Source organism: Papio anubis, chromosome 5 (assembly GCF_008728515.1).
Source record: "Papio anubis isolate 15944 chromosome 5, Panubis1.0, whole genome shotgun sequence".
Classification (NCBI taxonomy): domain Eukaryota; kingdom Metazoa; phylum Chordata; class Mammalia; order Primates; family Cercopithecidae; genus Papio; species Papio anubis.
In genome coordinates, this window is record NC_044980.1 from 67,808,203 (window position 1) to 67,827,001 (window position 18,799).

Consider the following 18,799-nt stretch of genomic DNA (forward strand, 5'->3'; position numbering starts at 1 on the left):
AGTTAACAGTCTTTCTAAAAATGTTTACTTTTTTTCCCATATCAAAAAATGTTAAATAATAAACGTTATAATATAAAGTGTTTTTCAGCTACTATTAGACATTATAATGTATACACGTAATAATGAAAGGAGCTATGTATTTTATGTTTGCTAGTAGTATCATCAAACATAGGACAAATAGCTCAGTACCATATTCCAAAATACATACTTCATTATATGTATTAAATATACCATCACTGTCTATAGACTTAAGCAACTTTAAAACTCATCAACTATTGAAATTTCAAATTTGAAGAGTATTTCAAGCCTATCATTCCAACCTTAGTACCTGGATATCCTTTTTTTTTCTTTGAGGATGTCTCTGATCTGCATTTTATTTCATTTTTTTATATTTTCCCTCTACATTGTTCCTAATGAGTACCAATTCATTTTTATCTACTTGATGATAGTAAAGAAGTGAATTAGTTCTCCAATTTTTTGAGGACTGTAGATAGAGGCAAATTGGAAACATTTGTCTTAGACATGGATATAATTTCCTGTAGATACAATGCTAAATACATTTTGTATGTTTAAAGTTAAACAGGAGAAATAATTTGTAGTGTCTATATATCTCTCTCCTTATTATACAGCCATGCTGATTTGTCTTTTAAGAACCCTGCTCTATATCTGAGTTTTGACCCTTCCAATACATGTATTAACTCCTTTAATATATCAAGGTAGTTTACAAGTTGAGGGAACGTGGTGGTGTGTCGTACTTCCTGTTAATATTAGAATTCATAGTTATCAGTCATTATTCTATCATTTTTGCCTCAAATAAAATAATCTATTATTCTCAGATTATTCATATGATTTTGGGTAACTCCAATAATGTAGTTCAAGCAAGAAACAAAATGTCAAACACCTCACAAATTGTCTTACCAATTATATCACTTAATGAGTTGATCAATATAACAACTTTTCTTCAGTTCAACCAAGTGATCTGAATTATTTATGACTGAATTGGATTACTTACATAACCTTCTGGAACAATCTCCGAGACTACCAACTAATTTAAATTTAGAATAGGTAATGCATATGGTAATATACTTACATCTTTTTATTTTCTTTTTTCTTTTTTTTTTTTTTTTTTTTGAGATGAAATTTCACTCTTGTTACCCAGGCTGGAGTGCAATGGCGCAATTTTGTCTCACTGCAACCTCCACCTCCTGAATTCAAGCAATTCTCCTGCCTCAGCCTCCCAAGCACCTGGGATTACAGGCTCCCGCCACTACACCCAGCTAATTTTTGTATTTTTAGAAGAGACGAGTTTCACCATGGTGACTAGGCTGGTCTTGTACTCCTGACCTCAGGTGATCAGCCCCACCTTGGCCTCCCAAAGTGCTAGCGTGAGCCACTGCACCCAGCCAATATACTTAGATCTTAACTGCTGACAGTTAGGCTATATCTAAGGGTCTAGATTTCTTGTACGAATCTAACAAGTAATATTGTCAGAGGTGTTTGAACCAGCACAACTCCATCTTAAATAGGAGCTGGGTAAAATGAGGCTGAGACCTACTGGGTTGCATTCCCAGACAGTTAAGGCATTCAAAGTCACAGGATGAGACAGGAGGTTGGCACAAGATGCAGGTCATATATACCTTGCTGATAAAACAGGTTGCAGTAAAGAAGCTGGCTAAAATTCACCAAAACCAAGATGGTAATGAGAGTGACCTCTGGTCGTCCTCACTGCTACACTCCCATTAGTACCATGACAGTTTACAAATGCCATGGCAACATCAGGAAGTTACCCAATATGGTCTGAAAAATGGGAGGCATGACTAATCCACCCCCTTGTTTAGCATATCATCAAGAAATAATCATAAAAATGGGCAACCAGCGGCCCTTGGGGCTGCTCTGTCTGTAAAGTAGCCATTTTTTTTTTCCTTTACTTTCCTAATTAACTTGTTTTCACTTTACTCTATGGACTCGCCCTGAATTCTTTCTTGTGCAAGACCCAAAAACCCTCTCTTGGACCCCTTTCTGGTAACAGTCTCATCAACAAGCTAACGCAACCATTATGTTTTTAATACCTTGAAATTGAGGGATTTTCATAGTAACAACAGTAGTCATCATAAAATTAAGAGACATTACTTTATAAGTAGTAGTAGTCAAGTTTGAAGTACAAAGCAAAAATGAATGAGAAGAGAAAGCACTGTCTAGTTCTAGTTCTCAATACAAAGTCTGAGGATCTATGGTTGTTCATTATTCTGCATGCTTCAGGCTCCTTGCAAAAGAATACTACTTATATGCAGAAAGTTTCTCATAAATTGATTTTTTTTTCTATTTTCACAGAAACATTCCTTCTAGTAGAGAAAAGGGAAATTCCAGCATCTCAGACTAGTGTTAAAATGGCCAGTTTACAGGCAATGCGTTCACAAAGTTTAAATTTCTTCTACTATTTACTTGCCATGTACATGTTCCTTTCAGAAAATCAGAAAATCATGCGGTTCTCTTCCTTCTCCTACACTGTGCATATTAATACTTCTGCTCTCCAGGGTCTGACTCATACAAATGCAATCAAATAAAGAGCAGAAAAACTTTCCATATTATCAGGGACTTTTAAGATCCACCAAAAGCTGTGGATTTATCTAGTAAAGCAAAAACTATAACCTGTTGTCTTAGGTAAAGTTTTCATTAAATTTACTAGCTCAGATTACATTTAATATAGCATTGTACATGTTAGATTGCTTATATTCCTCAGACTTCCATATTTAGCCTTCTCTTTTCTATGTGCTCTGAGTATTGTTATTCACTCCCAAGCCTTCTGCCATGTATCCAAACGCTGATGACTACTAATGCCTATCTTTAACCTCTGTAAAGCATGAGACTTCAAAATCAAGAATGAAAGAGCTTATCTGAATGTAATTAAACAAAAGCTACTTGATCATCTCAATAGCTGCAGAAAAAGCATTTGACAAAACCCAACGTTTCATGATAAAAATACTCAACTTCCTCAAATACAGGGCATCTACAAAAAAAAAAAACAGAGTTAGCATGATAATGGTGAACCACCGGGTATTTCCTCCTAAGATCAGGAAAAAGACAAGGATATTTACTCTCACCACTTGCATTTTGACATTGTACTAGAGGATCTAGCCAAAATAATTAGGCAAGAAAAAGAAAGAAAAGGCATTCAATATCAGGAAGCTAAATGCAAAACAGTCTTTATTTGCAGGTAACATGATCTTATATATAGAAAATTCTAAGGAATCCACTTTTAAAAAAAAAAAACATTAAAACTAATAAGTTCAGCAAGGTTGCAGGATACGAGATCAATATACAAAAATAATTTGTATTTCTATACATTAGCAATGAACAATCCAAAAAATGGAATTAAGAAAACAATTCATTCATAATAGCATCAAAAAATAATAAATTTAACAAAAGACATGCAAAACTTGTAAAATAGAGATTACAAACACTGTTAAAAGAAATTAGAGAACACCTAAAATAAATGGAAAGACATCTCATGTTCATAGATCTAAAAACTTAATATTGCTAAAATGTCAATATTTCCCAAAACAACCTACAGACTCAAAATCCTAGCGAACTGTTTTGCAAAAATTGTCAAATTCATCCTAAAGACATATAAAAATAAGGAGCCCAAAGAGCCAAACTAATCTTGACAAAGAACTAGGTGGAGTAGGTTTTGGGGCTGTCTATGCAAAATCTGATTATAAATGGTTTATTGGGCCAGGCACGGTGGCTCACGCCTGTCCCAGCACTCTGGGAGGCTGAGGCGAGTGGATCCCCTGACATCAGGAGTTTGAGACCACCCTGACAAACATGGTGAAACCCCACCTCTAGTAAAAATACAAAAATTAGCCGGGTGTGGTGGCAAGTGAGTGTAATCCCAGCTACTTGGGAGGCTGAGGCAGCAGAATTACTTGAACCCAGGAGGCAGAGGTTCCTTGAATCGCATACAAATTTTAACTGCAAATGGATTCTAAACCTAAATATAAGATCTAAAACTATTAAAATTCTTAGAATAAAACACAGGTGCAAGCCTTTGTCACCTTGGGTTAGGCAGAGCCTTCTTAGATATAAAACCAAAAGCACAAGTGACAAAAGAAAAAGTAGATACATTAGACCTCATCAAAATTAAGAACTTCTGGGCTTCCAAGAACACCATCAAGAAAGTAAGACAACTCACAGAATGGGAGAAAACATTTCCAAAGTATATATCTAACAAGGGTCTTGTATCTAACATGTATAAAGGGCTCTTACAACTCAAAAATAAAAAGACAACCCAGACTGAAACTAGATTAGCAGTTTCAAGGGACTGTGGGGGGTAAGGGAAATGGTAAGTGACTGCTAGTTAGTACAGGACTTCTTTCTGAGGTGATGAAAATGTTCAGGAATTAGATAGTGGTGATAGCTGTGTAAATATATGAATATACTAAAAGTTACTGAATTCCACACTCTAAAAAAGTTAATTATATGGTCTATGAATTATAACTGGATGAATCTCAAATTGTGCTGAAAGAACCCAGACCCCACCCCTGCCACCCAACTGCCAGAAAAAGTATATACTGTATGTCCTTATTTATATAAAATCCTAGAAAAAGCAAGCTCATCTACACTAACAGGCAGCAAAGTGTTTCCTCGGGAACAAACGGGAGGGACGAAGAGATTACAAAAGGGCATAGATGAACTTAAGATTACAGATATGTTTATTATCTTGATTGTGGTGATGGTTTCACAGTTATATATATGTATGCCAAAGCACAATTTTAAACTTTAAATATGGGCAGGTTTCTGTATGTCAGTTATACCACAATAAAGCTGGGGAAAATGTTTTTTAAAACAACCCAATTAAAAATGGCAAATGATGGCTAGGCACGGTGGCCCACACCTGAGATCTCAACACTTTGGGAGGCCAAGACGGGTGGATCACCTGTGGTCAGGAGTTCAAGACCAGCCTGGCCAACATGGCAAAACCCCGTCTCTACTAAAAGTACAATAATTAGCTGGGCGTGGTGGTGCACACCTATAACCCCAGCTACTCAAGAGGCTGAGGCAGGAGAATCACTTGAACCCAGGAGGCACAGGTTGCAGTGAGCTGAGATTACACCACTGCACTCTAGCCTAGGTGACAGAGCAAGACTAGTCTCAAAGTAAAAAGAAGGCAAATCATTTGAAATATTTCTATTCAAAGAAGATATACAAATGGCCAATAAGTATGTGAAAAGCTGCTCAACATTCTTAGCCACTAGGAAAACACAGATCAAAATTACAATGGCACTACACACCTGCTAGGTAAACTATAATCAACATGACAAACAGCAAGTGCTGGCTAAGATGTGGAGAAACTGCAAACTCACACATTGCTAGTGGGAATGTAACAAAGTCTATGAAAGAATAGTTTGGCAGTTTCTCAAAAGGCGAAACAGTTACCATATGACCCAGCAATTCCACAACTACATACACACTCTAGGAGATGTGAAGACATGTCCAAACAACAACTTGTATACAAATGTTCGTATCAGCATTATTCAAAATAGCAACAAGACAAAAAACAGAAACAACCCCAAACTATTATTCATCAACTGATAAATAACAAAACTGGTATATCTATACAAGGTAATATTTGGTCATAAAAAGGAATAAAGTGCTGATACACACTACAACATGAATAAAACTTAAAAACATTATGCTAAGCAAGAGATGCCAGACACAAAAATTCACATATTACACGATTCCATTTATGTAAAATAGATTAGTGGTTGTTGAGGGCTGGGGCCTAGAAGTGGGGAGGAAATGGTGAAAGACTGTTAATGAGTAGAGTTTCTTTAGTGGAGGGATGAAAATTATCTAAAATTAGCTGTGGTAACAGTTGTATAATTCTGTGAATGTATTTTTAAAAACTGAAATGTATCTTTTTTTTTTGAGGCAGAGTCTCACTCTGTTGCCCAGGCTGGAGTGCACTGGTGCCATCTTGGCTCATTGCAAACTCCATCTCCTGGGTTCAAGCAGTTCTCATGCCTCAGCCTCCCTAACATCTGTGATTACAGGTGTGCACCACCACGCCCAGTTAATTTTTTGTATTTTTAGTAAAGATGGGGTTTCACCATGTTGGCCAGGCTGGCCTCAAACTCCTGACCTCAAGTGATCCACCCACCTCAGTCTCCCAAGGTGCTGGGATTAGAGGAGTTAGTCACCGCACCCAGCCTGAACTATACTTTAAATGGGTGACTTCTATGGTATATGAATATCTCAGTTGTTAAAAATGTAAATAAACAAAATATCAACTTACAAGTGACTCCAATAAATCATTTAAGAGCTAGGTTTTTTGTTTTTTTTTTTTTTTTGAGACAGGGTCTCACTCTGTTGCCCAGGCTGGAGTGCAGTGGCGAGATCTCAGCTCACTGCAACCTCCGCCTCCTGGGTTCAAGTAATTCTGCTGCCTCAGTCTCCCAAGTAGCTGGGATTACACTCACTTGCCACCACACCCGGCTAATTTTTGTATTTTTCGTAGAGGCGGGGTTTCACCATGTTTATCAGGGTGGTCTCAAACTCCTGACCTCAGGGGATCCACCCACCTCCGCCTCCCAGAGTGCTGGGATTACAGGCGTGAGCCACTGTGCCTGGCCCAATAAACCATTTATAATCAGATTTTGCATAGACAGCCCCAAAACCTACTCCACCTAGTTTACCAATTTTTTAGTAAATCTCACCCCCACTCGCCCACTCTAGGAACTAATCTTTGACTCTTCCTTCACAGCCCACGTACAATCCATCAGAAATCCTGCAGCAATATCTTCATAACTAATCTCAAACATTATCACTTCTTACCACCTTTACCCCATCTCCCTTGTCTAAGCTACCATCACCTCTCACAAGGGCTTCTACAATAGCCTCTTAGCTAGCCGAACTCTTAACCCTGCCATCTCTCCAGCACCCAGAACCCCTGCACCCAGTTTCCCACAGAGCAGCCAGAGTTGCCTTTTTAAAAGACAAACCAGGCCGGGCGCGGTGGCTCACACCTGTAATCCCAGCACTTTGGGAGGCCGAGATGGGCGGATCACGAGGTCAGGAGATCGAGACCATCCTGGCTAACATGGTGAAACCCCGTCTCTACTAAAAAATACAAAAAAACTAGCCGGGCGAGGTGGCGGGCGCCTGTAGTCCCAGCTACTCGGGAGGCTGAGGCAGGAGAATGGCGTGAACCCGGGAGGCGGAGCTTGCAGTGAGCTGAGATCAGGCCACTGCACTCCAGCCTGGGCAACAGAGTGAGACTCCGTTTCAAAAAAAAAAATAAAAAATAAAAAAAATAAAAGACAAACCAGATGCTACTCATATACCCAAAACCCTTCAACAGTTTCCCATCACCTCCAGAATAAAATTCAAATTCTTTCTTTGGCCTAAAAAACCTTTCAGGATACAGTCCCTGCCTCTCTCCTAACCCCTATCAATCACTATACTCTGGCCACACTGCTCTTACTATTTCTGAAATATCCCAAACTTGTTTCTGCTTCAGGGCTTCTGCATTTTCAGTTCTTTGCCTGAAAACTTCTTCTCCTGATCTCATTATTCTACCACTTCATTCAGAGAGACTTCCCCTAACTATTCTATTTAAAAGAGTACCTGCCATCCCACACATTCCATTCTTTTAATTTACTTTGGTTGTCTTCACAGCATCTGACAGCATATCATCTACTTGTCCATTCCTTGCTATGTCTTCTTCTAAAATGTAAGTTCTAAGAGGACAGAGCTTACAAAATATCTGTAACTATCTCTCAATTTCTTCTTCTTGCTCTTTCTCACACTTCCCCCACCTCCCTTTCCCTATGTATATGGCACTTATGATCAACTTTTTAATATATGAATAAATTTCAGTGACACCACTCAGGGTCTATGTATTGAATTCAAGAACAGATATTCTGCCACAACTGAGTAGCTGCTGCTTCTCATAGACTCACCGTTCATTCTTTGTACACTCAGGAATATGCCTTCTCTCCTCTCCCCTTAAAACTTAACACCTCACGAAGCCATCAGTGTGTGACTGTCTCCGTTGAAGACATACATAAAGTGAATTTCAGACAATGGGATTATCCTCAGATGAGCAACCTTGTCATATACCACTAGGTATTCTCATTACAGTCTTCATGCTCTATACATTAGTTAAGGCAAAGCTAGCTGCCGTAACAAACCAAACCTGGAATGTTTAACATAATAAAAGTTTCACGTTCCTGGGAAGTGGATGGTTTCCTCCTCACAATCACACAGGAACTAAAAACCAGCCCAAAACATACTGGCTTAGAACTAAAATTTATTTCCTATTTATCACAACTCTCATATGGCATCAGCTAGGGCACTGGGATGTCAGAAGTCCCAACAGCCTCACTCTCACAGTGGGACAGTCTGTGCTGGCTGCAGCTTGAAGAAGAGTTGGACTTGTCAGCCAGAACCTCAGTTCTCTTCAACGGAGCTGCTGGGGTCTCCTCACCTCAGAGTGGTCTCCAGGTCGTTGTATTTCTTACATGGTGACTAGCTTCTAAGAGTGCCAAAGCGGAACCTGCCAGCCTTCTTAAGGCTGAGCACAATGTTATACATTCTCCTGGTTAAAGCAAGTTATAGAGGCAGCCCAGATTCAAACAGGCTATAAAGGATGTAAATACTGGGAAGTGTGGTTCATTCACCAGGGCCACCAAGTTCCTTTTATCCTGTAGCTTCCTCATCCCTTACATCTTCAAAGTCCTCTGTATAGATGAGGAAAAGGGAAGCATCTTAACCACCCTGACGCAAAGTCACATGCATCATCTTTTTCATTATTTTGTAGAGAAGTAGTCACACAGCCCCATGTAGTTGTAATAGTGACTGGAAAATAGAATCCCTGACTGGGCAGCTCTGGCCAATGACTAGAATATAGAAAACGAACCACAAATATTTTATGGACAGCTAGCAGTCTCAGCTAACTTTCCTCTTATCTCTCAGCAGATAGGCATTTCCTTGTTAACTCTCAGGTCATCAGTGGTCACATCTCAGGAGAGACTACCTTTAGCCAGGATACCCCCTCCAGTTATGTTTGGTTACTTTAGGCTGTTTTCAGTGTAATTTCCTCATACCAATATTCACAAATACACTCACTTTATACAACAGTTTTGAGTGATCTCATCCACGCTGTAAAATTACTTTAAGTATTCCGGGGCCCACATAAATATCTATACCTCTTCCATGTGCTCCAACTTACATTTCTAACTATGTTATGTCTACTTATATATGCCTTAGGGACACATATGCCTATGTCAAAAGTGAATTAAAGTATTATCGAACTACTCCTTGTTTTATGTTCCCAATCTTAATTAACAGCCTCCCACCAATACCTAAGCACCCAAGCCAAAGCCACTCAGATTCATCACTAGTTCCTCCTCTCCCTCCCTACACACTATGGAGTTACCACACTCTGTTCACCTGAAACTATCCCTCGGATGTTCCCTGCTCCACACCTACTGGTGCTTTCCTAGTTCTGGTCCTTCACTCACCTGAACTAGTAAACAGCTCTTTTAATTGACTTCCCTGACTTTAAAATACAATTTTCCAAGTGCTCCAAAAATATTTAATCATGTTACTTCTACACAGAATTATTTGATAGCTTCCTGGCCAATAAAGTGCCACACTTCTTAGTAGGACATTTAAGATCCTTTGCAGTGGGACCTCCATCTTCACTACTTCTACTTGTTAGTCCCACCACCTTATTTAGGATACAGTTCCAAATATGCCCAAAACTTTCATGACTCTGTGCCTTCTCCATATATTTATATTCCATTCATATGTTTACCAAGAATATTCTTTCCCTTCCCGCTTCTCTTACTGACAACCTACTCACCCTTCAAAGCTACTTTTAAATATCACTTTCCCAGTCACACCTTCCTCCAGGCAAAATTAACTACTCACTCTTCAATGACTGGTATTGTTGATATCTCAAATATATTACTTAAGAAACTGAATTATGATTAATAATATAGCTTATCAACTATGATGTTGTGATTTTTTTTGTCTCATCCACTAGATTTTTGGTGCTTTGAGAGCTGAACCCACAACGAATCATCTTTGTGTTTCCACTAAAGTCAACTCTCTCTCTCGAATAAACAACGCTTATTGGCAAGCATGTGGTTGTTTAGATAGCTAGAACTTCACCTAAACAAAGCAGCCATCTCGTTTCCCAATGATACATTTCAGGTAGCCACAGAGTAGTATGGGACTCTCACACGCCTTTGCACATTTCCCAAAGACAAGGATCACACCTAGACAGACTCAAGTCCTTAAAATAAAACCTCACTCTCCCAACAAAAAATTCAGCTGGGTATCACTTTTAGTTATACTGTCAATCCTTATTGCTTTACATCACAATGTTTGTTACTTCTTAAAATAACCTTAAAAGGCCCAGAAATCTGAATTTTAGTGAACAGGAAGTGAGTAATCTGTCCAAAAAGGTAGAGAAAATCATGGATATAGCCCCTAGTAAGAGGTCTGGAAGCCACAAGGAAAGCTGACTAGTAAATGTGGACAAGAAAAAATGCTTCCGTTACAAATTATCTCAAATGAAGATTACAAAAACCAGAAATACACTTCCTAGTATTATTGGTCATAAATCCCTTCAGTAGTGAGCTAAACTGACTTATAATAGTTGTTGACTAGATTGTTCTTCCCCAAAATATTAAGTCTTCAAATCGGATCAAGGCAATTGACAGCTGAAGCCAAATAACAATGAGTACTTCAAAAATAGCGGCTAATGATAGCGACCTCAATTGTGTTTTTTCTCTGAGATCACCTACACTAAAATACGGTATGTGATTTATAGAAATTTGCAACTTTATATACTTCTTGATATAGGCCAACAGTCACAAAACTTCCACTGAATTAACCAGTCATTTGTTTTGTATTATTTTAATAACTGTATGAGATTTTCCATTAATTTTCTAGTTAGCATAGCCCTTTAACAGATAGTCCTGATCATTCCAGGTCAAGAAGGATTTATAAAGTTCAGCCAGTTTTGTGGTAGATAGTGATTACACTCTAGACATGGCCTCATTTTTTTAAATGTATACTTCTTGTTTTTAATCAAAGTTATCCATAACATTGTTTAGAATACAATAGTCACATAAGACTTAAGGAAAAAAAAAAAGCAGCTCTGTGACCACTTTACTGATACACACACACACACACACACAAGCACACACTTTCTACAACCCAAAAGCAACCACTTTGAAGTCATTTAGCTGACATTTTTGGTATTTACTTCTACTTATCTAAGTAACTTACTATACTTCTTGATTTCTATTTCTTGATTTTTCCATTTTATGCATAGACAGCTAGAACTTGGAAGGTGAGAATTTAGCTCTTAGATACATTCACACACCCCAATCTCAACTCCAACATAAACACACTTCCCATACAAAAAATCCCAACACCCCTAAATAGTAATTTGTAATTTGTTAGATCAATTTTCAGTATTTACATTATGACTACATAAATGCTTTTGACACTGAGCCATATAGTGTACCATGAATGTTTTATTCTTGCACTTTTTGATTTCCCTTAATACGATTTATTACTTATCTCCCTTATCCTCGAAAGTCTCAAGCAACTATGTAAATCTTACCCCAATAAGTTCAAACATATCAGGTATTCTATCAGCTCTATCTTCTTAAATCAACGTCCCAAAGCTTTGTGATGTGCTCCAATCTAGATCAGTCAATCTTTAGAAAAAGGAGCGTCCAAAAGATCGTTCTGCAATGATGGAGAAGTTCTCTATCTACTCTGTCCAGTGCAGTAGCCACTAGCCACATGTGGCCATTGAGCTCTTAAAATGTGGCTAGCATGACTAAGAAACTGAATTTTAAAATTTAACTTAAACAGCCACATAAAGCTAGTGGTTTCAACAGAGAGCAGCTCCACAACTGACACAGCTGTGATGTTGGGATCTCCTCTCTTTTCTCTCTTAGTTTCCTGATCCCATCTTTCCTTCTTGATTTACTTTATCTTAGTAGAGCACAAACTCTACTCACTTCTGGAAAAGGGGTAGTACATGAGAGGTAAATTGTTTTATGACTGACAATCTAGAAGTTTCCTTCTTTTACTCTCACTCTTTATTGATAATCTGACTGGGCACAAAATACATTGGAAATCATTTTACCCTTGGTATCTTAAAGGCAGTATTCCACTTCTAGTATTCATGTTGCTGTTGAGAACTCTAGTGACATTTTGATTCTTGATCTTTTGTCTAAATCATTCTCTTACTTTATGGAGGTTTTCAAAATGTTTTCTCTATTCCAGATGCTCTGAAATTTCACAATAATCTTGGTATGGGTGGATCTTAATTCATTGTGATGGATGCTTAATGGGCCCTTTTAATCTGGATTTCCTGTAGAACTGTAGAACTGTAGAACTGTGTTCGCGAATTATTTCATTGATTTTTTTCTCCTCCAATTTGTTCTCTCCTCTGAAACATGTATTATTTAAATAATCCCTCTAATTTTATCATTTCTTCCTATTTACCATCATTTAGGGTTTGTTTTTTGTTGTTTCTGCATTCCTTTCTGATCAATCTCCTCAACTCTTTGTTCCTTGTATTGGATTTTTTTAGTTTCTAAGAGCTCTATGAACATTCTTGTTCTTATTTCATAAATGCAATGACTAATTTTTCCAAAAATTTTAAGGACATTTTTTGCATTGTCTTCTCCTCCAAATCTCTTTTATTCTCTTTTGCTTTAATTGCCATTTTTCACATCAGTGACCTTCCTTACCTATGACTATCTGTTCACAATTAAGAATGAGATATTGAAAAGCTAATTAGAAGCTCCGCGTGTATGGTGGGGTTTGCTGGCAATGGACTTCACAGCAGGATGAGCTGCCTGGAGCCTTTCCTAGGGGAACCATTTATACTGGTATTTTTAGTTTTTTTCTTTCGGCCTAGTCAAACTCCTCAAAGGAGACATTTTTGCTCATGTAGCCATTAAAATAATTTTGAAATGCCATATATTCACACATCCTTGTGATATCTAAAATTTTCATCTAAGTTTCAATCAATAATTACAAAAAATGTGATTTCTGACATATTGTTGACTTTTAAAAACTATTTATTTTAAAAATAACTGTAGACTTACAGAAAAGTTCCAAAAGTATTACAAAGAGCTCCCATATACCCTTCACCCTAATGTTAACATCCTACATAGCCAAAATACTATTATCCAAACCAGGAAATTAACACTGCTATAATACTGTCAGCTAAACTACAGACCTTATTCAAATTTCACACATTATTCCACTAATGTTCTTTTCTGTTTCAGAATCCAATCCATAATTCCTTCTTGCATTTAGTTTAATATCTCCCTAAACTCTGGTCTTTGATAACTCCTCCATCTCCCCTTGTCACTCATAACCTTGATACTATGGGAGATTGTCAGTTACTTTATAGAATAACTCTACTAATTTGGCTTTGTCTAATGTTTTCTCATGAATGAACTGAGATCATAAATTTTGGGCAAAAATGCTACAGAATGACACTGTATCCTTCTCAGTACATCATATATCATGGGGTACATGATGTTGATATGTCTTATTACTAGTGATGTTAACCATAATCTGTTGGTTAACATGGTACCTGCCAGGTTTCTCTCTGTAAATTTACCATTTTTCCCTCTGCAGTTAATAAATCATATTAACTTAAAGAAAACAAAACTATTACATCCTTCCTTTATATGTATCAAATGGACTCTAGAAACTGCAATCAGTGTGATAACTGCTACCATCCATTGAACAAACTACTCCTTAAAACGGTTTTACACTGTTTCTTCTTCTCCTTGCACTAATATTTCTATGATATTTATTCCACAGAATGTTATCCTGATGTAATATTTTTACACATGGAAGTTTATTGATTATCCAATCATTTTTCTCTACAAGAATGTATCTGTATATAAATACAAATTTTAAAAATATCTTGTGATCCTAATGCTGTAAGTACTGATCCAAAAGAAATTTGGAATTATTATAATTATTATATTAGTATACAACAAATCAAAACACAAATATATATCAGGAAAACTAATTACTAAGCAAAAAAAAAAACTATTTTAAATACACCTGTTAATGAAATGGATGGAGCTTATCTTTTTATTTCTTTTTGAGATGGAGTCTCACTCTGTCACCCAGGCTGGAATGCAATGGTGCAATCTCGGCTCACTGCAACCTCCGCCTCCCGGGTTCAAGTGATTCTCCCACCTCAGCCTCCTGAGTAGCAGGAATTACAGGTACCCGCCATCATGCCCGGCTAATTTTTGTATTTTTTTTTTGCACAGATGGAGTTTCACCATGTTGTCCAGGCTCATCTTGAACTCCTGACCTCAGGTGATCTGCCCGCCTTAGCCTCCCAAAGTGCTGGAATTACAGATGTGAGCCACCACGCCTGGCCTGGAGTTTATCATTTTTTAATTGGTTTATGAGTTCATGAATTACTTACTACCAGAATGAGACAGGGCATTAATCCTACTCCTATTTTTTTATTTTTATAGATGTAAGTGCTTAAGAACCTTGTTCAAATAAGAAGGAACCAGAAAACCCTTCGTTATAGCAATGTAAGTGTCCTTAGTTATGTGCCACATATCACACAGTGATCTATTATAAAAAATTATCTTTAATAATCTGGCATTATTAAACACAACTCAATTAAATCCTCTTTCATTTTTGTTGAAAACAAAGAAATAGAAGCCACCTGACTTACAAAAGAATATCATCTAATTATATCCAGTCACTTTTACACTACTACAAAACTATTTAGAGCCCTCTCCCTGCCTTCTCTTTTCTTTTATTAAAGAGGGACTTTCAGACCTTTTTACAACTCCAGATTAGTAAGATAAAGGTTTGATGAAAGATATACCTTCATTTTATACAATGGGAGAAGGAAGATAATTTATTCCCTAACACAAATGTTGCCACCATACCTGAAAGTCTTCATGTGCCCCAGGAGCATGTCTTTTCCCAGAGGCCCAGCTGTGCTGCATTAGGGAAGGAACTTTCAGCCAATCCTTTTCTAAAGCTCCACCTCCCAGAAGTACCTAGTGTTATAATGACTGAATCTTTTGAAGGTTCTACAATATAAATGTGGTGCTTTCTGCTTTTGGCAATGGCATCTTAGGATTCAGTTACTACATAATCTACCCTTTTCCAAGATTATAAAGTTTTGTTCCTGTTACACTCCCCTCTTACTCACTTTGTCATGTGGGATTTATGCTGCTTAAAAATGTCTTTGTTATTCTGGTGGTGTTGCAAGAGAGAGTAGAGGCTGATGCACGTGTTCAACCCACCCTCTTTAACCGAAGCATTAGCACTATAGCCATACCCTGCCTACCACTAGCAATGTAAACTCAACATGCCATCCAAATTTTCACTGTAAAATTGTAAGAAAACTTTGCAAGAATACATGTATGACTTATACAGACTTTGAATACAAAGTTCTATGCCTGAGGTCAATGAATTCTGAATAGTGTCCTGAATAAACTAAAAATATTACATAATACTTAGTATAGCAATTATTGTAAAACTCAGTATAGAACAATTTTTTTCTTCTTTTACGCTCTCTATGTCATAAAAAGGCTTTCTCTGCAGTTTTCATCCTTTTATAAACTATTTTTGCAGGTAAGTTTTTGTTACACATGAAGTACTCATATGGAAAGACTATAAAATACCTGATTTTGCAACCATGAACATTTTCTATTATCTTTCATCAGTGCTTTCCTTTTCATCTTTAGTGCCATGCCATAAAACAAAGGTATCTGTGGATTTAGCATCTATGGTTTCTTGTGAATGCAAGGCACTACGCAGATCCAAGATAGGCAATAATTTGCCATTTTCCCATGACACAGATCTATTCTCTATTTGTTGCTAAGCCCATGTTTTATGAACTAAGTTATACAAACAGAGGCACAAAGAAAAGTAATAGCAAGATTTCATTCCTTAAATAGAAAACTAAAATACTTGAGAGGCTAAGGGAAGTGAAATCAATTGAGTCCAGGAGGTTGAGGTTACAGTGAGCCATGATTGCACAACTGCACTCCAGCCTGGGCAACAGAGCAAGACCCTGGCTCAAAAAAATAATTAACCCTCTAAAAGAAGCTCGGCCAGGCGCGGTGACTCACGCCTATAATCCCAGCACTTTGGGAGCCCGAAGCAGACAGATCATCTGAGGTCAGGAGATGGAGACGAGCCTGACCAACATGGTGAAACCTCGTCTCTATGAAAAACACAAAATTAGCCGGGCGTGATGGCACATGCCTGTAACCCCAGCTACTCAGGAGGCTGAGGCAAGAGAATCTCTTGAACCTATGAGGCAGAGGTTACAGTGAGCCAAGATCGCGCCACTGTACTCCAGCCAGCCTGAGACTCCGTCTCAAAAAAAAAAAAAAAAAAAAAAGAAATATGGAAAATAAAATAAAGATCACTTAATGATTTATTCCCTAAGGTGGTAACATTGAGTGTTCTACCAGAATTACTGTATCAACTTTATTCATCTAATGGTCATTAGGAAGAAGTAAACAGTACAATATTAGAAAAACTAAATAATTCCATTTACCTAGATAATAATCCCCCTCACAGAACAACATAAAAAGAGAGGAAAGAGAAGTCCTTGATGATGGGGAACTTGCAACTTGACTTTAGATTACAGATCACTATAAAACTACCTATAATATAGGAAAAGAGAGAAGTAACTATAACTCCAATGTCTAGCATGATGTGCTCAACAAATACCTTTTATTACTAGTCATGATCTGTTGCTAGAAGTCTAAAAAACTGATAAGGATAATGAAAACCAAACTTGAAAAGTAGAGGGACTGTTAACTATGGATCCTGTGAAAATGTGGTCTAACCCCACTCAGCAATAATGACAACTACAGAAAACAATACTAACTATCCAAGTGGATTGTGGGGAAGGTGCCAATAGACACAGAAGATTATGAGAAATACAATGCAACGGGTGTTTATTATTAGGAACTATCATTAAATAATTCCTCGCCTTAGAAATGTTATTAAAAAAAACTGCATATATCCCAGTTCACTATAGACCATGTACCTGTCATCATGACTATCACATATCTACTTTTTTAACAGTCAGGGAATACATAATTTTTACAGTCTGTATGTAAGGAATAACAGTAAGATAACGCCCAAACTTGAAACAATCGAGTCTGAAAATTAGCCTACTAAGAATAAATCATAAAATCATTTGACCCAAAATATTAATATATAAATGAGTAGCCGAAGAGTTTTGCATTTTCTTAATTTTGCCTATTGAGAAATAATCTTTATTCCTATATAGCATCATGTCTCAGAGTCATACACTGGGGCTTTGATGACAAAACACTACATGCATTTACTCTTACTGAATCTTCTCAAGACTGCAAGAAATAAATCTTCCTTTACTATCTATCATAGTCTTTCAACTTACCTACCTTTCTCTCAAATTCAACTTTTTTTTGAAAGCCAGCCCTGAGACCAAGGATTTCTGCCCACAGATAGTCCCCACTTCTAACTACAGAATTCAGAAAACTTTAGAGCCAAAAAAAGTCTCAATGATCATCTGTGGTCAAGCCTAATTCCCTTATTAAAAGGAGAAAAGTAAAAGCCAAAAAAGACTGTTACACAACTTATAAGTTAATGGCAATACTATAACAAAACCCAAAATCTCTTTGATACTAATACTTGATTTTGTCTTAATTTCTGAGTTCTACAGTAGACTAAATAGGGAAGTTTCCAAAGAACAGATCGACTTGCCTGAAAAAGCTGTTCCAATTGTTTCATTAATAATTTCTTCAAACTCAAACTCATCAGCAGTCTTGAGGTATGCAAATGAAAAAGAATAGAGAGTAACTAAGGTACAGACTGAATAACCCTTACCCAAAATGCTGAGAACCAGACAGGATTTCAGATTTTGAGGAGAATTTCAGAATATTTGCATTTTCCTTACTGGCTGGGCAACCCTAATCCAAACATCCAAAATCTGAAATGCCCCAACAAGCATTTCCTGTGAGGGTCTTGTTGGCGCTCAAAATGTTTCAAATTTTGGAGCATTTTGGATTTCAAATTTTCAGATTAGAAATATTCAATCTGTGTATTTTCAAATTTCTTATGAATCCTTTCACTTTCCTGGACTTGTAAGGAGTGTGGTATATGTTAAGACATAAATCATTTTGCTTCTCTTTGTTCCGCATCCTCCCTAGAGCTTAAGCACAGATTTGAACCAGCCATCATAACCAAAAACATTATGAGATATGGACAGATCTCAAGAATTAACCATGACTTGAAAGCCGTGACAATACCTTCAATCTCACTCTATGTTCTTTTTCAAAAATATCTGATGAAAGAATCAATTACATTAAGTGAACAACTGTTGGTCAAAGAAATAAAAACTTATTTTACCAATAAATTAAGATAAATTCAGGAATCCCAACCAACTATTTTCTGAAGCTTTCCTTCAACTGCAAAATAAACATAATTTATTTTTAAAAATTTTTTTACTTCATTTGAAAGACTAGTTTGAAACATCTGGTGCTTTGGAGAACTGTTTGAAAATATAAAAAATCATATAAATAATGAGAAAAAATGAAATATACCTTAAAAGAATAATGAGCTCATTACATTAAAGTAACAGTAGAAAAAAAAAAAAAAACGCAAATATCTTTATAAGAAAACTATCTACCTAACCCAAAAAACAGTCTCACAGTGATCTCTTTATTTCAGGCAAAGAAGAATTTATATAGTT

General features: G+C 36.9%; 1 protein-coding gene across 6 annotated transcripts in view; it reads right to left on the reverse strand.

Moving 5' to 3' along the window:
* FAM169A (family with sequence similarity 169 member A) overlaps positions 1-18,799 on the reverse strand; it is an 89,478-nt gene that overhangs the window by 34,861 nt on the left and 35,818 nt on the right. Inside the window, exon 5 of one of the 6 annotated variants that reach the window (XM_021939461.2) lies at positions 17,812-17,872. The exons of the other annotated variants lie outside the window; for them this stretch is intronic. Within the exon in view, the coding sequence (XP_021795153.1) occupies positions 17,812-17,872 (61 nt within the window). The remainder of the gene's footprint in view (positions 1-17,811; positions 17,873-18,799) is intronic. 6 annotated transcript variants of the gene reach the window in all.